The sequence below is a fragment of the Microtus oregoni genome, unplaced genomic scaffold, assembly GCF_018167655.1.
Source record: "Microtus oregoni isolate MIOR12 unplaced genomic scaffold, Mior012 000000F_ref0000247, whole genome shotgun sequence".
NCBI classification, from domain to species: domain Eukaryota; kingdom Metazoa; phylum Chordata; class Mammalia; order Rodentia; family Cricetidae; genus Microtus; species Microtus oregoni.
Window position 1 is genome coordinate 43,811,981 of NW_024543059.1, and position 22,808 is coordinate 43,834,788.

At 53.6% G+C, this 22,808-nt stretch overlaps 2 protein-coding genes across 3 annotated transcripts; both read right to left on the reverse strand.

The window, feature by feature from the left end:
* Positions 1-2,869: 2,869 nt before the first annotated feature.
* Mamstr (MEF2 activating motif and SAP domain containing transcriptional regulator) lies at positions 2,870-7,272 on the reverse strand. The gene is made up of 8 exons (XM_041657675.1): positions 7,224-7,272; positions 6,582-6,721; positions 5,057-5,241; positions 4,651-4,738; positions 4,272-4,466; positions 3,415-3,615; positions 3,269-3,323; positions 2,870-3,157 (listed from the first exon to the last, which is right to left on the reverse strand). The coding sequence occupies exons 3-8, from the start codon at positions 5,170-5,172 to the stop codon at positions 2,877-2,879; spliced, it is 936 nt and encodes a 311-aa protein (XP_041513609.1). The 5' UTR covers positions 5,173-5,241; positions 6,582-6,721; positions 7,224-7,272; the 3' UTR covers positions 2,870-2,876.
* A 2,815-nt stretch (positions 7,273-10,087) lies between these two features.
* Rasip1 (Ras interacting protein 1) lies at positions 10,088-22,660 on the reverse strand. 2 transcript variants are annotated; one of them, XM_041650740.1, is made up of 12 exons: positions 22,580-22,660; positions 22,279-22,419; positions 21,106-21,767; positions 19,754-20,109; positions 16,016-16,669; positions 14,517-14,554; positions 14,187-14,338; positions 13,977-14,092; positions 12,569-12,812; positions 12,270-12,442; positions 10,903-11,050; positions 10,088-10,314 (listed from the first exon to the last, which is right to left on the reverse strand). In XM_041650740.1, exons 2-12 carry the CDS (start codon positions 22,413-22,415, stop codon positions 10,115-10,117), a joined length of 2,880 nt encoding a protein of 959 aa, XP_041506674.1. In that variant the 5' UTR covers positions 22,416-22,419; positions 22,580-22,660; the 3' UTR covers positions 10,088-10,114. The 2 variants fall into 2 exon arrangements, with proteins under 2 accessions (XP_041506674.1, XP_041507378.1); XM_041651444.1 differs by having other exon boundaries at positions 22,279-22,447; positions 22,580-22,624.
* Positions 22,661-22,808: the final 148 nt, after the last annotated feature.

The following is a 22,808-nucleotide window of genomic DNA, read 5'->3' on the forward strand; positions in this document are numbered from 1 at the left end:
GAAACAGAACGAACTACCACAGAGGTAGAGGAACTGCGCATGTGGAACACAATCAGCTTGGTCCTATCCATGGATGGACGGATCATTGGGGTGTGGATTCTACCTCCAAACACCTCAAGACAGAGCAGCTCTCTGTCCACTGGTTGACAGTCACATGGTTGTGTGACTAGAACCACATTTAAGATAAAAGACTATAAAAAAAAAAGATAAAAGGCTATGTGTGGTACATCTAATTTGAACGCTCTGGAAGCTGAAGCCTCACAAGGTTCAGTTTGAGCACAGCCTGGGCTACACTGGGAGATGCTGTCTCCTGGGAAGGAGGGGGAGGAGGAGGAGGAGGAGGAGGAGAAGGAAATGGAAGGAAACAAGATACCCTGTCCTCTAGGAAGATCAGGGACAGGGAGGCCCGGGGAGGGACTGAAGTAGGTGACACTGGGTCACAGTGATGAGGAGTGTTGATCTCAGCCAGGACCCACCCTAATCCTGCCCTAGCCTTCCAAATCTCCACCTTCCAGAGAATTCTGTAGTCATCCAACCCCACCTTGCTTGGGGCTCTGCAGGGCTGTGCCATGCTCTCCACCCAAGGATGACTGACTGAGGAGACATGGTGACAGCGGGCAGGAGACAGGAGGGATACTTGGTTGGAAATTGATGTCCTGGAGCCCAAGGCACCAGGGACAAGGGAATGGGTTACCCAGCAGACAGAGGGTAGCTGTGGCTGGGGAAGGAAAGGTGGGGAGAAGGGGGTGCTTCCTTTGCTGGAGGGTGGCTCGGAGTCAGAGAAGAGGACAGGTGGAGACTAAATGGGGGCTGAGGGCATGGCACAGAAAAGGACCTGAGCAGCCAGAGTTAGCCACAGACTGGCACGGAAATGAGTGCGTCAGATGCTGTCTCACAAAGCAAGAGCAAGGAAGGGGTCTGGAGAGACCTGGAGAGAGGGCTTGGCCATAGCAGGTGGCCCACAACTCCAGCTTCAGGGGAGTGACAGGTTCCTCGGGCTTCCAAGAACCTGAGCATGTTATAGTGTACATATACACAATAAAAATGTAAAAATACAAGGAACAAGAAGGAAAGCGTCTAGGGCCAGAAGAGGAAGCTCGTTACACCGCCTTGACCCTCCAGGGCTGAGAACTCGGCTGTCGGCTTTCAGCTTATCACAGGGCGCTCGAAGGCCAGCTCTGGCCATCTCCAGCCAGGGCCGGCCACAGACTTTCTCTTTACTCCCAGCACTCAACCTCACAGCAGCTTCTCCACACCTGGGCCCTTCACATCCCTCTTCCAGATGCTGTCTTCCAGGAAGTCCTCTTACTAGCGTCCCCTAACCCTTGGAGGTTCAGCTATTTTTCTGACCCCTGTTCCACCACCCAGGAAACCGTGGTCAATCACAACTCCATGATCCCACACGCCATAGCCACCAAAATGCCAGTCTGCTCTGGGAGTGCAATCACTGAGCTTTATGAAGTATAAAAAAAGCACAGGCTCTCACTGCCAGGCCCAAAAGACAGGCAGTCATCCACGTCTGGTGTCTGGTGGTCTCAAGTGTTCAGCTCCTCTCTCTCTCTCTCTCTCTCTCTCTCCCTCCCTCCCTCCCTCCCTCTCCCCCCCCCCCTCTCTCTCTCTCCCTCCCTCTCTCCTCTCTCTCTCTCTCTCTCTCTCTCTCTCTCTCTCTGACACAGAGTCTCATGTAGCCCAGGCTGGTCTTGAACTCTCTATAGTTGAACTTCTGATCTTGGGCTTCTGCTTCTCCTGCCTCAGCTCTTCATGTCCCTGAGTGCTAACTCCTGAACTCCAAGCTGAACATTTGTTCTTGGAAGTCCTGGGCTGCCACACAGGAAGTCTAGGGACCCAGTTGAGAGAGCATGTGGGGAAGAGCGCTGAGGTCTCGTGGAGAACAAGAAGGGTTCAGACATCCAGCTGGGCTCAGCCCTCTCCCCATCTCCACCACTGTGCCAACATGTCTGAATGAGCCATATTGAATGTCTTCACCCATCTGGGCATCGGGATGGCAACATTCCACTCTAACCCCTTGTGGAGCTGAGTGACTGCCCCGCAGAGCCCAGTGCACCATAGCCACCTGTTGTTAGGTTAGGAGTTGTTAATAAGCCCAAACACAGAAGCAAAGGCTCAGTCTCACCAGCTTAAACTCAAGGAGACCCGCAGTTTAATTCACCAGGCAGACGTCCTCAGGGCTGAGGTGAACCCGAGGTCACATTCTAGCTCCTCTTTGGCCACCTGGCTCCTGGAAGCCCTTCAACAAACCATGAGAGCTGGGTATGGTGGCTCACATCTCTAATCTCAGGGGTCAGAAGGTTAAAGCAGGAGGATTGTCACAAGTTAGAGGCCAGTCTGTACTACCATAGCAAGACTTTCTCTCAAAAAAACAACAACAAAAAAAAAAACCCCAAGAAAGCTAGGTATAGTCACAACACTCATAGGTTCAAGGTCATAGGGAGTTCACAGTCACCTCCCACTAGGAGATTCTGATTCCCTCACCTCTATCTAGAACTCAGGGGTCTGCCTTCTTCTACTCCCCTGCCCCATCCTTTCCTGAATCCAAACAGCACAAACTTTCACCTCCCCAGATGACAGGCAGCCACCAGCATCTGGAGGAAGTGACACACACACCCTGCAGGGCTCTGAAGAAGCAGGAAGCTTGTTTGCACTGGGCAGTAGCAAAGGAATTCCCACCCTTAACTGCACAGATGGGGGTGGGGGGTGGGGTGTCACACAGAGGCCAGGTAGGCAGGTCCAGGCATTTGACAAATCAGCAGCAGTGGGCCAGGAGGGGATAAGGGCATTTTAAGTCTTGAGTGCTCTGTAGTTGGAGGGTCTTTGTGGGGGCAGATGACCTCTCCTGGGAAACCCCAAGGTCCTTCTCATGCATCTGGAAGCAGTTCCCAAAGACGGTTGCCACTGGGGTCAGATAAGTCCGCAGAGAAGATGCTGGGCCCTGGAGGCCCAGAGTCCAGCGGTGGACCGCCACTCAAGGCCTCCAGCCAGTCCAAGGAATCTGTAAGTGCCTTTGGAGAAGGGGACAGGGAGCTTGTGGGGGATGGGAGTGAAGAAGAAAAAACGGAAGAGAAGCCATCCGAGTCCGGGGAGGGAGACAGCACGTCAAACGAGCCCGGGAAGTCCAAGGGGATGGGAGGCAGCAGGTCTGCAAGAGGAGGGTGAGTTTAGGGGGGCACTGTTCCCAGCCCACTCCTCCCTTGGGCCCAGGAATTCCCAAGTTCAGCTCCTCCCCTAAATTCGGGAACTCTGCTCCTACCATCTGGCTCCACTTGGTCTTCCAGGATGTCATCGATGTCCCGATTCGGAAGCAGCTGTGGATGAGCACACGCTCTGTGACCCTGGGTCCTGCTTAGGTACACAGCCCAGTCCCTGAGCACGCCCCAGCCTCGCATCCCCTTCCACCTGAGCCCTATGGATCGCTTCCTGCAGCTCCTCCTCCAGAGTCAGGCTGGCTGGAGAAGATGTTGGAAAGGGAGTTGGAAGAGCCGGAGCCGAAGCTGGAGCGGGCGCCTGAACCGGCGCGGGAGCCGGAGCTGGAGCAGCGCCCAGGGGATCCGCAACTTCAGAAAACGGCAGCCTATGAGTCGTTGCACTTGTCTTTACCTAGAACCAGGAAAGGTGGGAGTTCCCTAAATCCGGTACATCGGGCGTGGCTCTGCCCGCCCTAACACAATCAATCCTTCCTTAGTTTCACCCCAATACTTTGTATTTTTTTTTAACATTTTTATGTGTGTGTGCATGTATGTGTACAATCAGCGGGAACTTTCAGAGCTGGTTCATAGCTCCCACCTTATGGGTCTCGGGGATAGAATTCAAAAAGTCAAGCTTGGCAGCAAACACTCTTACTCCCTAAAGCGGCTTTCAGGCTCCGCTCCTATCCTTTCAGTGGCTTCTCTCCCTTAAACCACGCCCACCAGGTTCTAACTACAGCCTCCGAGCAACCAGTGGTTGGCCACGCTCCCAAACGTAGCGGCTCGCTTGTTAGGTTCCGTCCCCAGCCGCGAGGTGGTGGCACACACTCTCGGGGGCAGAGGCAGGTGGATCTCTGTGAGTTCGAGTGAGTTCCAGGACCGCCAGGGCTACATAGAGAAACCCTGTCTAGAAAAGCAAACAAAAACAAAAACAAAAACAAAAAAAGACCCGCTCCCAAGTGTAAGTCACGCCTCCTTGCCAACACGTCATTGGCTGCTCTTTTCCAAGGTCTCGCCCTATTCCTCTTTCTCTTCTCTTGATTGGTGCGCACACAGCCCCGCCCTCACCGTGCCGGGCCGCCGGGTACGTCCCAGAGCCTTAGGCCTAAGACGCGGCCAGGGAGCCGCAGCCTCTTTGTCCTCACGCCGGGGCTTCTGCCGTTCTCTGGGCGGGGCGCCACCGCGCATGCGCTCCAGGAGCATCGACTTGGTCCCGGAGACTGGGAGTCCCCGTAGGCGCAGCTGCTGCCGAAGCTCTGAGACCTAAGGGGCGGGGACAGGGAGAGGAGGTGCTGGGCGGGCTCTGGGGTACAATAACTAGGAAACTAAGAGGAGCCAGAATCCTGACCGACTGCCCTAAGGCACGGGCCATGGGTCTGTGAGGTCTGGGTCCAGCCCTGAGGAAGAGATGACACTGGGACCCTGGGACACTGCATACTAAACCCACCGTCAGCTCTTCCAATTTAAGGGTCTGAAGTTCCAGCTTGTGTGAAGGGGGTGAGGGCCTGGAGTTTCCTGGTGAGGAGGGCTTCATCCTAGCGACCGGCGTGAGAGGGTGAGGAAAGATTAGGGCAGATGGAAAAATGTATTTAGGGACCTTAAAACCTGGGGCTTCGGAGGCTGCAGGAAAATGAGGAATTCTGGGTCTCCTGTGGAGCAAACACAGGGCTGGGTTTGTGGGTGTGGGAGCTGTGCACCGGGATGTCTCCAGAGCAGGGCTGGGAGCTTGCACAGCTGGGGGCTCAGGGGGAGAGGGTTTCAGGGCAGGCTCCTCTCCCTTGCACTTTGGGTTTGAGGGAGGAGGATGGGGTCTGAGTTTCTGGGCCCCTGGAGAATAAAACTGAAAGTCGTACCGAGGGTGTGGCCTCTGTGAGTTTTTCTCCTCCCACAGTGATGGCCCTGGGGGTCCCAGGGTTGAGCCCTCTGCTTGGAGATCTTCCCTAGGCCCTTGTCTTCGTTCTGGAGGCATGTACAGGTGATATGTCAAATTCCCCCTGACCTTGGGCTCCTTCCAGTGTTGGGAGTTCTTGGAAGATTCCTGAAAGAGCAAGTCAGGCCAGGTTTGGTGGTTTGGTGGCCCACCATCCCTGTCATCCCAGCATCAGGAAGGCCGGGGAAGGATGAAGAGTTCAAAGCCAGTCATGGCATATAGTGAGCTTGTCCCAAAAACAAAGAGAAAAGCAGGGATGATGCTTCAGCTTGGTCCACCTTCCGGGCCCCTGAAATGTGTAGTGTCAGCTTAGCCACGCCCCAAAGACAGTGTCGTGCCTAGGAGAATCACGGCTAGACTGTCGTGGGCACTCGCCTTAGGAGAATCAAGGCTACACTGTCGTGGGCACTCGCCTTAGGAGAATCACGGCTACACTGTCATGGGCATTCACCCTAGGAGAATCACGGCTACACTGTCGTGGGCAATCACCTTAGGAGAATCACGGCTACACTGTCGTGGGCACTCGCCTTAGGAGAATCACGGCTACACTGTCATGGGCATTCACCCTAGGAGAATCACGGCTACACTGTCGTGGGCACTCGCCTTAGGAGAATCACGGCTACACTGTCGTGGGCATTCACCCTAGGAGAATCACGGCTACACTGTCGTGGGCACTCGCCTTAGGAGAATCACGGCTACACTGTCATGGGCATTCACCCTAGGAGAATCACGGCTACACTGTCGTGGGCACTCACCTTAGGAGAATCACGGCTACACTGTCGTGGGCATTCACCCTAGGAGAATCATGGCTACACTGTCATGGGCATTCACCCTAGGAGAATCACGGCTACACTGTCGTGGGCACTCGCCTTAGGAGAATCACGGCTACACTGTCGTGGGCATTCACCCTAGGAGAATCACGGCTACACTGTCGTGGGCATTCACCCTAGGAGAATCACGGCTACACTGTCGTGGGCATTCACCCTAGGAGAATCATGGCTACACTGTCGTGGGCATTCACCCTAGGAGAATCACGGCTACACTGTCTTGGGCACTCGCCTTAGGAGAATCACGGCTACACTGTCGTGGGCATTCACCCTAGGAGAATCACGGCTACACTGTCGTGGGCATTCACCCTAGGAGAATCACGGCTACACTGTCGTGGGCATTCACCCTAGGAGAATCACGGCTACACTGTCGTGGGCATTCACCCTAGGAGAATCACGGCTACACTGTCGTGGGCACTCGCCTTAGGAGAATCACGGCTACACTGTCGTGGGCATTCACCCTAGGAGAATCACGGCTACACTGTCGTGGGCACTCGCCTTAGGAGAATCACGGCTACACTGTCGTGGGCATTCACCCTAGGAGAATCACGGCTACACTGTCGTGGGCATTCACCCTGGCTAGACTATCATGGGCACTCGCCCTCCACTGTCCAAACTCACCTTCTTTGGAGACCTCCAAGGACAATATGCTGGTTCAGGGGAAAAGACGCCAGGGCTGACAACGAAAGAAGCGGGAGCAGGGGGCAAAGCCGGAGCCAGAGCTGGGCCTGAGGCTGAGATCCATGGATCTGAATCAGAGGCTGAAAAGATAGTGGAGGACCCTGACTGGACCAGCAGACTGCAGGCCAGTTAGGATGGAGAGGGCCAGCCTAGAGCAAGAAGCCTAGCCCAAGTTGTCCAGCTGGGTTCCTGGACGCCTGAGGACCCAGATTTCCACATTTTCGAGAAGGGAAGAGAGTTTTGTCCTCAGCAGGAGGTCTGTTTGCTTTGGATCACAGCAATCTAGAAGTGTGTTCCTGGGACAGAACCAGGTGATGCCTGTACCCCGTGATTCCAAGGAAATGAACAAGCCAAAAAACTATATTCAGACGATTGAGTGTGGGAGAGGCTGGGATACCTAACACCACCAAGAAAGATTAGGGCATCTGGGGTGGGAAAATTGGGGAGAACTCAAGGGGTGGGGTGGCCCAGCTGACTCCAGAGTTCTCAGAAAGTGACAGACAGGGATTTCACTGTTTGGGGGCAGGCATGGTCCTTGGGTACTGAGGCCACCATCCCTTCCCTTTGGGGGCCCCCACTTACTACAGTCTTGATTCCGTCTGTGGATCCGAAGCTGCAGGACTGTGTGGAAGGAAGCGAGAGGTGGGACAAGGAAGGCAGGAAGGGAGTGTCCAGAGCCTGGCTTGGCTGATGGGTGGGAGCTACAGTTGTTGGCGGACACACGTGCCCAGCCCCTTCACACTCTCAGGGCGGGTGGGCGGGCAGCCTGTTCCCTCTCCCTTCCCAGGGCCTCTTGCTTGCTCCTGCCAGCAAAGCATCTTGGGTCAGAGCCACTCCTGAGGCTGTAAGCCAGCCAGCCTGCAACCAGGAGGTAGCCATGCTCCTGGCTCCACCTGCCACTTCAGGAGTCTGTGCCCACCCTGGTACAGTCGTCATCTTGCCAGGCTGACCCACCAACACCTCACTTCCTTTCATCCATGCACCCCTTTCTGTGTTGCCCTGGCATTCCACACGGCCAGCACCCCGCAAACCTACCCCCGAAACTCAAATCTCCCTGGACTCTAGCTTTGCACAGATGCTGCTTTCATGATTTTCCACCCTGGCTTCCTCTTCGCTGGCATGTATCCACACGAATGCTACTCACTCAAGCCTTGACCCTCTGTTTTGGAGCAAAGATTACCCAGTGCACATGTCTGCCTCTCTCTGAGTGTTCAGAGCTGTTTGGTTTGGCCACAGATCATGACTAATAACACTTTCAAGGCTTGATACTCTTGGTCCCCAGCCACGCATCCACGACACTCGGGTCGGTTTAAGTCCTTTGCAGCACATGCAGCCTTGGGTGTCCCCACCTGCGGCTTAGCGGGCCATGTGCTCGCCCACTTTACTCCATAACATGCATAACCTTGTGAGCTTCATGGGTCCCTCCAGCCACCCAAGGGGAGTGTCGCCGGGACCCTGGGCCCTGGATTCAGGACCCCTCCCCACATGCTCTTAGACAAGCAACCTCTCACCAGAGCGGAACTTGGAACGGATGATTTGGGAGCGCTGGGAGGAGGCTGCCAGGGTCATTGCCAAAGCTGGGGTGGAAACCTGGACAAAGAGGAAGGCAGGGCCGCCGGACAGCAGGGTCAGAGTGGATGGCAGAAGGTTGCCGTTCGGGGGGAAATGTGGGAGACAATAACTGATTCAAGACAGAAGTGAGTACTGAGCAAACTTCTGGGCAGGGTAGGGTCTTCCATACCCAGGTCTAGGAAAGGACAACTAGGCCCTGAGCCTCTGAAAGGAGGGCTGGGACCCAGACCCATGGTGTGAGAGACCAGGGCTAGGGTTTGGACCCCTAGGACAGAAGGTGGAGTACTAAGGCCTGGAGTTCTGGGCTTGAGGGAGTTCTTGCTCATGGACTACTGTGTCTGAAGAGGGGGCCTGGAGCCCTGAGTCTGAAGCAAGAGGGCTGGGGTCTCAGCTCCTGGACCTTGGTGGTAGAGGAAGGAAGAGTCATGGACTCCTGCATCCTAAGGAGAGCATTGGAATCTGGACCTCTGGGTCTTTGAGAGTGCAGGAAGCAGTCGTCTGGACTCTGAATCCTGAAGGAAAAGGAGGTTAAGGACTAGAACTCCATGCTCTTAGGGACAAAATCCAAGATTCTGGGTCAACAGGGAATCAGAGAGGCTAACGGGTGTCTGGACAATGCAGGGGTTCCTGCAACAGACACCTAAAACAGAATGGGTTCAATGTCATGCACCAGGCTCCGTGGAAAAGGTATTCGGAGCAAAAAGGGGAACCAAAACGGTGAATGAAGGGTAATAAGGAGGGTCCCTATCTCCACCCCAGGGGCTTCTCACCAGGTGGGCTCCGCTCAGCTACTCAGCTGTGCCTTGAAGCGGGTGGAGTCTCCCGGACGGGCCTGGAGACCTCAGGCTCCGCCCACCAGCCTAGGGCCGCCCTCGACTCCCCTTCTGGGGCAAGTGAGAGGGTGGGGAGCAGGCCTTGGATGAGAAACCCTGTTAGGACCCGGAGAAGGGGCGGACACACACGTGGGGAGGACCAGGGCGGGCTCACATTCGAGGGTCCCCCTACTGTCTCCTCCCCCGCATCCTGGGCTGTTGGGTTGGGTGGGGCGGCCACAGGCGACAGACAGGAGCAGGTGCAGGGAGAGGGACCCGGCTGAGCAACAGCAACAGGTGGTCGCGTTCAGACCCCTCAGGCAGGTGCCACCTGTTGGGTTTTTTTTTTCTTTTCCTGACGCAGCAATAGGAATCAAATTCAGAGGAGGGGAAAGTTCAAACATGAGGCCCAGACCCCTGGTTCTAAGGAAGGAAAGGACAGGAGTCAGAGAGAAGGGCTGGTCCCTGGGTAAGGAGGAGGGCTGAGGTCTGCATTCTTGCATCTGATGGAAGAGGACTAGGACCCAAGGGCCTCTGAGGGTAAAGAGGTGCTGGGTGTGGGAATTCAGCAGTATGCACAGTAGGTAGACAGTTTCGGAAGGACTAGGGGAGAAGGCTAGAGTTGGATTGTGGGTAGGAGGGAGATGGCCTGTTCCGCCGGCAGTACACAGGGTCTGGTACTCGGCAGAGCACGGTCTGGGCTGCGTTCCGAGTTGTGTGGCAGGGTTCAGTGCTCCAGGGTCACATTTCGTGCTAGAGGGCAAGCTGAGGCCATTGCTAGAAATATCTCCCCAAACTCGGCTAACACCCAACGTTCCAAGCGCAGGCCCTGGCATCTTAAAAAAACATCTTCTCTAAAGCCTCCATGTCTTGACAAGCAAGGTCAATACCACAGATACTTTTATTACTTCTTGGCATTCACATCCCAAGCCCATCTTCCCACAGTCCTTTCGTCTACCAACCAGACAACTCAACCTCCCAGCGGTCTACGCGGGGAAAACTACAACTCCCAGAATGGTCTGCGCCCAGGCGGGCTCCCAAAAGAACCTATGCAGTTTCAAGCTTCGCGCGTTCCTTTGTCATTGGCTTTCAAGGCGACGCAGCCACCGGAGGTCCGTGGCGGTGATTGGCTGGCAGCTCCTGCTGCTCAAGATCCCAGAGGAGGCGACGGAGTCTGCGTAGTTCTCGGTGCAATGAGTCATCTGTTACCAGGCCCGTGAGGCGCAGGCGCGAGCTGCCCAGGGGCAGGATGAGAGGAGGGTGCGAAGAAAAACTTTCAAAGATATCCCCTGTGAGGGCGAGGAAGACCGAGTTAGAGATTCAGCATGGATGTGAGGTGGCCTAGCTCCTGAAGGAAAAAAACAAACAAACAAAATAAAACCCTGCAAATTCCAGCATCAAATGTGGTTCTCTGGGTCCCAAAGCATGATGGGAGTTGTAGTTAAGACTAGGAAAATAAAACAGGACCATTACCAGGCTGTGTAGTTGGGGCCCTGGAACCTTGAGGATGGGCGGGGAAATCTTGGAAGATTTCTTAGGTCAGAGGAGCCCAATTGCTATGTAAGCTGGGTTGGGGTTAGGTCTGTGGAGGGAAGGGGCTAGGGACTTAAGTCTAAGTAAAAAAATAATTAAATGCTTGAACTCTTAATGTACTGGGAATGGATCCTAGGGTAGTAAAGCCCCGCTGCTGTGTTATAAGCCCAGGCCCTAGTCTTTAAATCTTGAGAAGGTTTCTGGATAGAACAATTCTGGGTTCTAGGAAATGAAAGGGGCTGGATTCTCATCCAGAATCCTGGGTGAGAAAGAGGCTGGGGGCATGGACTCTAGGCCCCAAGAGAAGAAGACATCTCCAAGTTCGTTAGCCTATTTCTGCACACCTGTGTCCACAGCATCTCGCTCAGCAGGTGGCGGGTCCCAGGCTGGAGGTGCTCCACGACCAGGACCTAACTGGTAGTGGCTAAGGAGATGGTGGAGTTGAGCAGGCGTCAGGGTGGGGTAGTCAGTCCGTAGGCTGCTCCAGGACGCCTAGGGGAAGACCAGGTTAGAAGTGTATGGTCCCAGCTGGCCCGGAAGATCAGGCCTGACACCCCAGCTTCTTAGGCCAAGGCAAGAGGAGTCAAAGTGCAAGGCCAGTTTGGGCAACATAGTGAATCTATCTCTTAATTTTTTTTTTTAATTTACTATGTATACAATATTCTGTGTGTATGCCTGTAGGCCAGAAGAGGGCACCAGACCTCATTACAGATGGTTGTGAGCCACCATGTGGTTGCCGGGAATTGAACTCAGGACCTTTGGAAGAGCAGGCAATGCCCTTAACCGCTGAGCTATCTCTCCAGCCCCTCTATCTCTAATTTTAAAAGAAAAAGAGGTCTGGAGATGTAGGTTATGGTAGAGTGTTTTTGTAGCACGTGCAATGTCCTGGGTTCAACCCCCATACTGTAATAAGATATAAAGAAGTGAAATTAAGGGACTGGGATGAAGGCTCAGCAGATAAGAACACTGACTGCTCTTGCAGAGGACCCAGGTTCAATTCCCAGCACCCATGTGGTCTGTAACTCCAGTTCCAGAGGATCTATTTTCCTCTTCTGACATTCCAGAACATAGTACACATATATACATGTAGGCAAACATTCATACACATAAAGATAACTCTTTAAAAAAAAAGTGAAGGCCCAGTGTGGCTGTGAACACCTTTAATCCCAGCACTCAGAGGACAGAGGCAGGGGGATCGCTGTAGGTCAGCCTGGTCTACAGAGTAAATTCCAGGTCAACCAGAGCCACATAATAAGATCTTTAAAAACAAACAAACAAAAAAAACCCAAAGATTCTGTGATCTACCTGGTTAGCTTTCTCATCTACGAAAGTTGAACTAAAACCATCATTTGATAGATGGATGTATGCCCTTACTTCGAATGGGGTGTTTGTTACTGCTGTTACCAGAGATTCTGCTATGCAGTTCATACTCAGTGAACACTTAACCATCATCTTCCTCGGGCTCAAACCAGATTTGACTCACCACATCCAAGAGAAGGACCATGGGGAACTATTCCTAGCAAGCTCCACTAGCACTCAGACATTTTTGTCCAGCCATTCTCGATTCTGACTTCTGTAGCCACCAGTGGTCCATCACAATGTCTAATCTAGGGTTGGCTAAGACTTGGGGTCCCTAAGAGACTGAACAGAGAGGATGGCTGAGCTGCGCTGAAGAATCAAAAGTCACTTAGATAGAGCCATTAAGAGTCACCTTGAGCAGGGAGGTGCGGGGCACACATAGCAGGTTCACAGCAATGGAGAGTTTCCGGAAGAACTCGGTGGCAATGTCACCCAGCCCAGCCCCCTGCAGCCAATCCAAAACGAGATCCAAGTTGGTTCTAATTTGGACGGCTCGAGACCATTGATAGAAAGGTCGGCCTTGACCTGTGTAGGAAGGAATGAGAGGCCATGAATGGACCTACTTCACAGACAAAGTCTGACTGGAAACCAAGCTGCCAAAAGCTGAAGCTACCCAAAGCTATGCCTGGCTGCTCCCAGCCCAACCCTCACCTCGTTCCATCAGTGAGTTGAGAAGGGATGCATTGGAGAAAAAGAACAAGTAGCCAAAAGTCTGGGACACGAGGTCAGGGTGCAGCTCACACTGGCTGGTCAGTTCTAGAGCAGCCTGGAACACACCCAGGGTAGGTCTGAGTCCAGGTGGCATGGCCTCCAGCTCCGCACCAGGCCCTGGTAGCTCTGCCCCAGCGGTGAAAGGGTTACTGTCCAGGAGAGCTGGCAGTGTTGAATAAAGAGTCTGGGGAGACACAAAGGCAAAGAACTTCAGGGTGACAGTCAATGAAGACAATGGGAATGCCACCAAGGGCTTCTGGGAGTTGTAGTCCATTCTCCTTTCACCAGTCCCATGGGACTCCATGATCAAATCCCTACTTTGTAGATGGGTTTCTAGCAGGCGTAGGTCTCCTGGAACAATCTGTCCTGAGAAATGTTTTCAGGAAGTAGCTTAGATATTTTATGCATATCTCTCATGCATTATGGGGTTTGTAGTTCTCACAGAGATAGCTCAGGCAGGATAGAACACTAAACAAAAAATGACCTTTTTCAGTCAAAGAAACATTTGATCAGAATTTCCAAAAGAGATTAAAAGAATGGAGAACCCAGAAGTAGGAGCTGGGTGGCAGCTGGCCAGTGGAAAGTATGATCACACCAAGGACAGGAAATGAGGTCCGTGACAAAGAAGACCTAAGAGCAGACTTGGCAGAACATACAGGAAGTAAGCCTCAGAAGTAAGGGGTTCACAATCAAGACCACTGCAGCCTATGGATTGGACATTTTGGGAGATTCTTTCTTATTTTACAATAGGAACCAGGTATATCATGGTCAAAACTCTGATTAGTCCGATTAGCAATATTTTTTTTTTTTTGGTTTTGGTTTTTCAAATCAGGGTTTCTCTGTGGTTTTGGAGCCTGTCCTGGAACTAGCTCTTGTAGACCAGGCTGGTCTTGAACTCACAGAGATCCGCCTGCCTCTGCCTCCCGAGTGCTGGGATTAAAGGCGTGCGCCACCACCGCCCGGCACGATTAGCAATATTAAGGTCAAAGGTTAGAGGAAATCAAGCCCCACAAGAATACTTCCATGGACAAAAAAAAAAGGCCTATGCTCGGAAAAGGGACGTGAAGCCAGAGATGTAGGAAGTGATGTCAGCAAACATGCACACACGCATGCACGCCTGAAGAGTAAACTTCAAAAGCGTAAGCTTGACAAAGTAGTGATTGATAAAGGAGACAAATTACTCAGCTGGACAAGCACAGGAAACGAACCAGAAAGGAAGTGATGTCAGCCCAAACAGGAAGTAGTGTGTGACCAGAGCAAAGTGCTAGGGTAAGATGGAGTGACCCCAAGGAGAGAGGGGAGCAGTGTCAGAGCAGCACAATGTGAGTTCAACTGAGAGAACGCCCACCTTGGTGAGGTAGTAGACGGACTGCTGGAAGGTACACATGATGACCTCGTCCAGGAGGGCCAAGGCCTCGTCACACAGTTCCAAGTCATTGCAGAGCTGAGGGTCTGAGGACAGGCCTGGGGGCAAGAGCGGAACAGATGCTGGCTGCTGCAGCCTAGGGCTCCAGGCTCAGGGTACGACAGGCGGACAAAGTGGGGTGCCTGCGCTCACCCTCCTGGTCAGCCTCTTTCTCCATCTCCAGAACCTTCTCCTGAACGAAGCTCAGCAGCTCTGTGGTGTTGGCCATCCACAGTATGAGCGGCCGCAGCTCCACAGACACAGCCTCGGGAGTCAGGGGCTCCTCGGGAACGCCCTCTGGGTGGCTGAGGAAAGAGCAGGGATCCTGTGACTTGCTCAAACTTTAACATAAAGACCAAACTGCACAGCTTGGGTTTCCCGACTCGCAGGTGGCACAGAACTTGTACTAAGGCAGCATGGAGAACCAAGCGCTAGTCCCAACCCCGTGAGCCTCCAGGCCTGTGTGCCCCAGCTTTCTCTTACTTCTCTGGCTGCCGGTCTCCAATTTCTTTAATTTTTTCCTGTAGAACGGTAAGATAAGAAGCAATGTAAGGGGCTGGACTGAGGAGATCGGGACTGTACAACTGGCTTGCCTAAAAGCACCTTTTTTGAGCTGTGCGTGCTGCGTAGCTTTGCTGGTGTTTGCATATGTGTGGGTGCCTGCGTCTGTGTGGAGGCCTGAACTCGTTCACGCTGCTTGTCTTCCTTTCTCACTCTGCACTGTGCTGAAGCAGGGGCTCTCCCTTAATCTGGAACCTGCTAATTCCAGCTAGTCTAGCTAGCCAGCTTGTTCCGGGGATGCCATCTCTGCCTTCTGGCTATTGGGATTAAAGGGGTCACCATGTCTGCCCAGTTTTTACATGGGGTCTGGGATCTGAACTCTGGACCTGAGCCATCTTCCCAGTTTCACACACATAAAGCTTTTTTTTTTTTTAAAGACAGGGTCTCTTCACGTAGCACTGACTGACCTCCAACACAGCGCAATCCTCCTGCCTCTGCCTACCCCAAGGGCTAGAATTACAAGGATGTACCACCACATGCAGCTTCAGGCCTTTTTACTTTTATTTCAAGACAGTGACTCACTAGGTTGCCCAGACACTGGTCTTAAACGCTCTCTGTAACTCAGGCAGGCCTTGAACTTGCAATCCTCCTGCCTCAGCCTCTTCTGCAGAAGGAATGGACAGGTCTGTGTCACCGGGCATGGTTCTCTCATTCTAAGTCTAGAGTCACAGGTAACCTGCTTCATTTCCCTTCTGTTCAAACGGAGCTTCTTCTAACCTCTGAGAAAATCCCTGACCCTCTAGACCCTCATGCAACGAGGCCTTCCCTGCATCCTGGATTATTCCTTCCGGTCACTTCTGTGGTGCTGGTCCCACTAAGGGATCTACCTAGTTTGTTGTTACTGTTCCAAGCTCCAGGCCCAAAGGGTTGATCAAAGCAGTTCCCATACTTCTCATCCAATGGCACCTCCCCCACATCCCAGAATACTGTTCTCCATGATTCCACAGCTCCACAGCGGAGACTAAGGCCGAAAGATCTCAAGTTCAAGGTCAGCCTGGGCAACTTAGTGAAACCTTTTCTCAAAATAAAAACTAAAATGAGGGCTAGGGGTGTGGCTCAGCACTAGGGAGATGTCCCAGCCACAGAGCACCTGCCTGGCAGGCTATAGCATTGGGGCTTCGATCCCAGCACTACTAGATGAATCTGAAATCAAAGGTAGTTACTTCTCGAACCACAGTGGATGAGCCCATGGTTTTCACTATCAGTGCCATTAGCTCAATCCATCTCAAAGCATCATGGGGAAAATAGTTTCTTCTTGCTCAAGGCCTGCACGGTGCTAGTTGGTTGAAGTAGGAGGAATACTATGGAAAACTTAGAGGAAAGCAGGAATATGGCTGAAATGACCTGTGGAGCAGGTGGGTGGCTGCTGATGGACACAAAGGGGGCAACAGAAAGACCTGTGGGACAAGGGGTCTGCTCACCCAAACGGCCTCTTTGATGAGCCGGGCCAGGCGGCCCAGCAGGCGAGGCAGATGGCCCAGCTCCAGCTCCCTCGCCGAATGCTGTACACACAGCGCCAGCAGAGTGGCAGGCCCGAGTGGGGGCAGGTCCCCTGCGCCCGAAGCTGCAGCGCGTACGATCTCGCCCAGCAGCGCCTCTTCCTCTCGTGGTCTGAACCGAAGCACCGGCTCACGACCATCCAGGTAGGCGGCCAGAGCCTCTCCGCGCTCCTGCAGGCCACGGCCACACAGGCGACAGGAAAAAGCCCAGCCCGGTCCAGGTGGCGCGGCCCCGGGGCGCGCGGGCAGCCAAGGTGGCCGAGCGGGCCCTGAGCCCCCGGAGCGGGGGTCCTTGTACATAAACAGGAAATGCTCTCCCAGGCCCAATAGGTCTCCGGGATGCAGCTCGGCCTCGCGCAGCAGAAGGCAGCCGTTGTGCGTTACCGGGGCGCCCCGGGATGGGCGCACCATGGCCGGGGGCTCCGGGCCTGAGCGCACCGTGCAGTGTCGCGGCAGGATGTCTGGGGCATTGAGGAAGGTGTCCACATATGGAACTGGGGACCCGCCGCGGGACGATGAGGGCCCACCTCGGCCAAACACGTGCTGCTCTCGGGTCATCACGTACACCACGAAGTCCTAGAGGAAAGCAGTAAGTCCTGCTGTGAAGATAGGTGTGTCCAAACAGCATCCTTACCCACACTAGCTAGGCTCTCTCCGCTGCACCTCCTCTAAGAGAGATTTCCTGGATTTTCAAAGGATTCTTTTGAGCATCCCTTGCCCATGAATAACCTCTTCCGAAGACACTTTGTGGCTTCATCTGTTTTTGGGGGGGAGAGGATTTTTTTTTTGGGGGGGGGGCAGAGGCAGCGCCACAACATTCTTGTAGAGGTTAAAGGATAACTTGTGAATCAATGTTCTTCCACCGTGTGGGTTCCAGGGAGATAACCCGGGTCTTTAGGCTCGCCAGTGGGTGCTTTTACCTTTAGAGCTTTCTCTATCCTTAGCTCCACTCTTTAAAAACTACCCTTCAGCCGGGTGGTGGTGGCGCACGCCTTTAATCCCAGCACTCGGGAGGCAGAGACAGGCGGATCTCTGTGAGTTCTAGGCCAGCTTGGTCTACAGGAGCTAGTGCCAGGACAGGCTCCAAAGCTACAGAGAAACCCTGCCTCGAAAAACTAAAAAAAAAAAAAAAAAAAAAAAACAAAAAACTACCCTTCAGGGCGGCGGTGGCACAGGCTTTTAATCCCAGCACTCGGGAGACAGAGGCAGGTGGATCTCTGTGAGTTCGAGGCCAGCCTGTTCTACAAGAGCTAGTTCCAGGTCAGCTTCCAAAACTACAGGGAAACGCTGTCTCGAAAATCAAAACAAACAAACAAAATTACCCTTCAACGGGCTGGGGTTGCACGTGCCTTTAATCCCAGCACTTGGGAGGCAGAGGCAGGCGGATCTCTGTGAGTTCGAGAACAGCCTGGTCTACAAGAACTAGTTCCAGGACAGGCTCCAAAACCACAGAGAAACCCTGTATGGAAAAACCAAAAAGAAAAAGGAAAAAAAAAAAAAAGAACTAGTTCCAGGACAGCTAGGGTTGTTACACAGAGAAACTCTGTCTCCAAAAAAAAAAAAATAGATATCTAGATGGATGGATAGATAGATAGAGGGGGCTGGAGAGATGGCTCAGTGGTTAAGAGCATTGCCTGCTCTTCCAAAGGTTCTGAGTTCAATTCCCAGCAACCACATGGTGGCTCACAACCATCTGTAATGAGGTCTGGTGCCCTCTTCTGGCCTGCAGATATACATATAGATAGACTATTGTATACATAATAAATAAATAAATATAAAAAAAAGAAAACATGTCAGGTATGGCAGCACACAATTGTCTCAGTGGTCGGGAATTTGAGGCAGAAAGAATGGAAGGAAAAAAAGAAAAAAAAGATAGATAGATAAAAATGACCCTTCACAGGCTGGAGAGACAGCTCACCTGTTAAGAGCACTGGCTGCTCTTCCAGATGACCTAGGTTCAACTCCCTGCACCCACATGGCAGCTCACACCTGTCTGTAACCCGAATTCAGAGGATCTGACCCTCACAGCAACACACATAAAATAATTCTACTGGCTCAAAGAGGCTTACAAAGAGACCCTTCTCCAGTAAATTGTCTTCTCAGCTCTTCTGAATGGACTGTGTTGTTCCCACAGTGGAGTCTTAGTACCATCCAGCTGCATGAACTCAGGGGCTTCTAGAGCCATCCTACCCCGTTCCTAAAGTGGTCTGTCCCATCACCCTCGAGGAGCTGGCTTTCCAGGAGCTCGGCATCTCTCCTCCCAGAGTCCCACTTCTGCTTTCCTTTCTAACAGCTTCTCTCGAACTTGTCCCTAGCAAGCGGTAGATGTCTCTGTAGAAACAACCCATGACCAAGAGGACACCACTACCTCTAGCCAAGGAAGGTGCACTTCCGAGAAGATCTCTCTTCACTGGGCTTTCATTTACTCCCATTCAGTGACGGACTCACTCCCAAGCAAACACATGTCTGCCATGGACTCATCCGCAGCCCCTTTCTCAGGATGGAGTTCAAAGGTTCTCCCTGTCCACTCACAGAAGCTCTCAATAGTCCTCTCCCAATGTAGGTATCTCCAGAGGCCTCCACAGAGATGGTGAGAGAGGCTCCAAAGAGGGCTCCCTTCTTACAGTGTGTCTTATTTCATCCACCGAATGGAAAGATAAGTTGCAGAAGACCCTCCTCTTAAAGTGGACTCTCATCTCCATCTTTAGAAATGGATGTACCATTTGACCTCCTTCTTAAAATAAACCTACCACTCATGTTCTAGTGGCTGGCACTCAAATATGTAAGGCATAGAAACATGGCCTGATCTGGGCAGTAGGCACACACCTTTAATCCCAGCACTCGGGAGACAGAGGCAGGCGGATCTCTGTGAGTTTGAGGCCAGCCTGGTCTATAGAGCGAGTTCCAGGACAGTTAGGGCTGTTACACAGAGAAATCCTGTCTCGAAAAACAAAACAAAAAAATAATAAAAGAAAGAAAGAACGTAACGACCATAGCCTGGATGGTGTGGGTGTCATGCCAACTACTCAGGGGGCTGAAGCAGGGAGGGTCGTGAATTCCAGCTCCTGTCTCTAAGTTAAAGGCTGCAAGAATGGTTCAGCAGTATGCCACCTGCCTAGCACCAACCAGGGAAGGCTTGGGGACTTTGTTCAGAGATAGAACAAAGGCTCTATCTCTAGCAGGTGCAAGGTTCAATCCCTCAATACTGCAAAAATAAAACTACACACAGGTTTCGGTGTCTCTATCAACAAGGGGCCGGACGGGGTCCATGTGAACCTTTATGAATAAATTAGCCTATTTCCCCCATCACAACCAAGACCAACCAAGACCCTAGGTAGCAAAGATTTCCCTGACATAGGACACACTTTCCTTCAAGAAGCGGATGTTTGTGAGGGATGTCCTTTTGACAATAGACTGGCCTTTGACCAAGACCGTGTTTTCTTTCACTTCTGAATGAAGGGAAACATTCGCTCTACCCTTTGAACAGGATCTTTGTATCTGACCTCCACCTCAGCTCCTACCACGCTATTTCCTACCTGGAAACCTTGTGGGGTCTGTCATTATACCAGAGAGGGCCTCAACCCAATGCATTCTTAGTAGTGTGGTTTTGTTGGCCTGCCATGTCTGGTGTGGCTCCTGAGTAGGGGAGCCAGTGCTGACCTGAGCATCCTGGTAGCCCTGGAGCAGAAGGAAGTAGGGACGGTTGCTGGGTGCCTGAATGAGGCACTGAGTCAACTGATCCAAGTCTCCAGGGTCTGTTGGTACCATCTGGGTGTCAGCTGCCCCTGGAGCCATGCTAAGTGCCTGCTGTCTGCGTTCCTGCTGCCGTCGCCGCCGCCCCTGCAGACTCAGCTCAGACACACTGCGACGCAGGGACAGATTTTCAGATCGCTCTTTGCCTCCGGACCCAGTAGGGGTCCCGGATCCTGACCCTGGACCAGGACTGGCCAGAGCTGCCCCACCAGATGCAGCCCGAGAGCGATTCTTCTGTGTTCTCCAAGACGGGGCATTTGTGCCTAAGGGGAAATGAAAAACAGGTTGGAGTGGTCAGCTTAGAAATTCATCCCTTTAACAAGCATTTAGGGAGCAACTACTGTGTGTCAGAGACTGGTCTAGGCACCAGCAGTGAAGGCGGTCCTCAGGAAGCTGGGAACAAAACAACCACCTTCCTAACAACGTCTCCTAGAAGTTCCCTGTGGAAGGAGCTTAATGAACAGACATGTTTCCCGCTAAGCTGGTAAGAGCTGAGAAGTTGGAAACTTTGCTTGGGCATGGACACCAAAGACCAAAAACGTGTAGCTCACAATGCGTGCTCAGTAAAGGTTTTCGGTTTTTTGTGTTTGGTTTGGTTTGGTTGCTGGAGAAGGGATGACAATAATTTCCATTCTTTTGAGTGGTTGCTGTTCTTTTTACTTCTCTAATCTTTATTAAGCATGTGCCAAGCCATTTATATCATTATTACATTGAACCTTCACCTAGAACTTGAGATTAGAAATTAAAGAATGGATGGGCTAGGCATGGTGGTGTATCTGTATAATTACATCACTTGGGGCTGGAAGACCAAGCGTTCAAAGACATCCTGGGCTACATGGCAAAACGCTACCTTGGTAAAAATAAAATAAACTATGCTTCTGTATTTCCAAAAGGGAGAAAGAGAAAAGAGATCTCCTATAGTGAATGCCCTTGACCATGCCACCGCCCTTACAGACTCTGCCTGTAAGTCCGGCCCCAGAATATCACCACCCTTCCTCCCAGTACTTCCCATTCAAGCCAGGCTAGTCCAGTCTCTCCCTGTCCCACACCGCCTCCCGCACCTCCCAGAGGGACCCCTCCCCTGCCGTTTAGTCTACAGGCCCCGCCTCCTTACCCTCGAGCCACGCCCCCACACCCGCCCAGGGCCAAGTCTGTCATTCTACTGGTCCTGCCTCCTCACTCGTGCCCCGCCCCTCTAAATTGCCCCGCCCCGATCCCTCCGGGGCCCCGCCCCACGCGCCGTCCTTGTCCCCGCTAACCGTCTGCGTCCGCCGCCCCGAAGGCCTCCTGCTCCAGCCGCCGCGCCTCCTCGCGGCCGCGCAACTCGAAGCGCCGCGCCCAGCCCGGCCGCGCGCGCCACAGGTCCTGCACCAGCAGGGGGCGCTCGGCATCGGCCAGTACGCGCAGGTGCTCCGCACGCCACTCGCCGCCGCCCACGCCCGCCGCGGGCCGGCCCAGCGCGTCGCAGAGCGCGTAGGCGTCCACGCAGCCGCCGTCGCCCGCTCCGCGGCCGCCCGCCAGCCCGTAGCGCTCCAGCGCCTCGGCCACCAGCTCGCGCGCTGTGGAACGCTCCGTGGCCAGCACACTCTTGTAGTTGGCACCCGACGCCAGCCCCGCAGCGAAGATCTTGAGCACGCCCGGGGGCACCGCGGCGCGCGTGGGCAACGGCGGCTCCGGTGCTACACCCGCCGCCAGTTCAGGCAGCTTCTTCTCGCTGGCCCAGCGCTGCGCACCCCCGGGCGTTCCAGGGCCCCCGGCACCGCCTGCCCCCGAGCCCCGGAACAGCTGCGAGATACGCTTGGCGCGGCTGCCGGAGGCGCCCCCTGCCGCCTTCACCGCGCCCACGCGCCTCAGCTCCACGTGAGGCGGCGGCGGCGGCAGGGGCTCGCTGCTGCGGCTCCCCGTGTCGGAGGACGAGGACCTGAGGAGGAAGAAGTGGGCAGGGAGGACACAGAAGAACGAGACAGAGGACAGCCAGAGTCCAGCCCAGAGCAAGTGACCCCGAGAGAGGGGCCGAAGAAACAGAGAAACCGAGAAAGGGGGAGAGACAGAAACTCAGAGACAAAGACCCAAAGAGAAAGGGACACAAACAGGAGTCGGGGGTGGGGGCCAAAATCCAAGGGTGGGGTGGGAAGAATGGAGGTAAGAGAGATAAGTAATTAGTTAAAAAAGATATAATCCATGGTAGGAAATTCCAAGGCAAACAGAAGGAAGGGAAATGAATCAAATCCCTGTGCTCATCCGGCCTGGCCCCATGTCTTGGCCCAGCTCTGCCCTCCCTGCTCCTAGATATCACTGTGTTCCACTACCACCCCCCACTTGGCTTGTCTATTTAGGACAGGAACCATTTGCCCACCTTTGTAGGGTCCCTGGCATAGCTCAGTGCTTAACAGGGACAGAGGGCAAGCATGCCACAGAGGTTGGCCACTTACTTGACAGAGGCAGCGCTGGGCCAGCGCCGCCCCAGTTTGGCCAGCTGCTTCCTTGGGGAATTGATCCACAGGCCCACTGGGAGATGGAGTTTCCCAAAGCGGGGGCTTCCGCCCTCCTTTCGTTCACCAGATAGCATGGCCCTAAGGGAAGAGGGTAAGGCCCCAAGTCCTGAAGCCACAGCCATGGGAGGATGGGGAGGACCGGAAGAGAGAATGAGTTCTGGCCCCTGGATCTCAAGGAGGTTGAAGGGTAGAACAATGAACTCCTAGGTCCCTGGATGGGTCATTGCTGGGCTCTTACCCTGCTTCGGGTCCTGTAGCACCCGGAGGCCCTGGTGCCGTTGGCCTCCGTTAAGTCCCAATCCCTCTGAAAAGGGTTTCCTCTGCCCCAGCTCCCAGCACTGGGTGGGGGACAGGAAAAGGCAAGAGGAAACCCGGCAGGAAGAGCGGGGAGGGGGCGTCCTGTGAGGAGACCAGGCCTGGGGGAGGAGATGGGGCAGGGCTGGCCCTGGCCTATGCCTTGATTCTGG

Coding starts and splice junctions, on each gene's coding strand:
- Rasip1 (XM_041650740.1), bottom strand. CDS start 22,415: ATGCTATCTGGTGAACGAAAGGAGGGCGGAAGCCCCCGCTTTGGGAAA. Junction 14,093..14,186: donor GAAAGAGGCTGACCAGGAGG/GTGAGCGCAGGC, acceptor TCTTGCCCCCAG/GCCTGTCCTCAGACCCTCAG. Junction 11,051..12,269: donor CCCGCACCTCCCTGCTCAAG/GTGACTCTTAAT, acceptor GTCTTCCCCTAG/GCGTCCTGGAGCAGCCTACG.
- Mamstr (XM_041657675.1), bottom strand. CDS start 5,172: ATGCCTCCAGAACGAAGACAAGGGCCTAGGGAAGATCTCCAAGCAGAG. Junction 3,324..3,414: donor AAGCGATCCATAGGGCTCAG/GTGGAAGGGGAT, acceptor GCTCATCCACAG/CTGCTTCCGAATCGGGACAT. Junction 3,158..3,268: donor AGACCAAGTGGAGCCAGATG/GTAGGAGCAGAG, acceptor CTCCTCTTGCAG/ACCTGCTGCCTCCCATCCCC.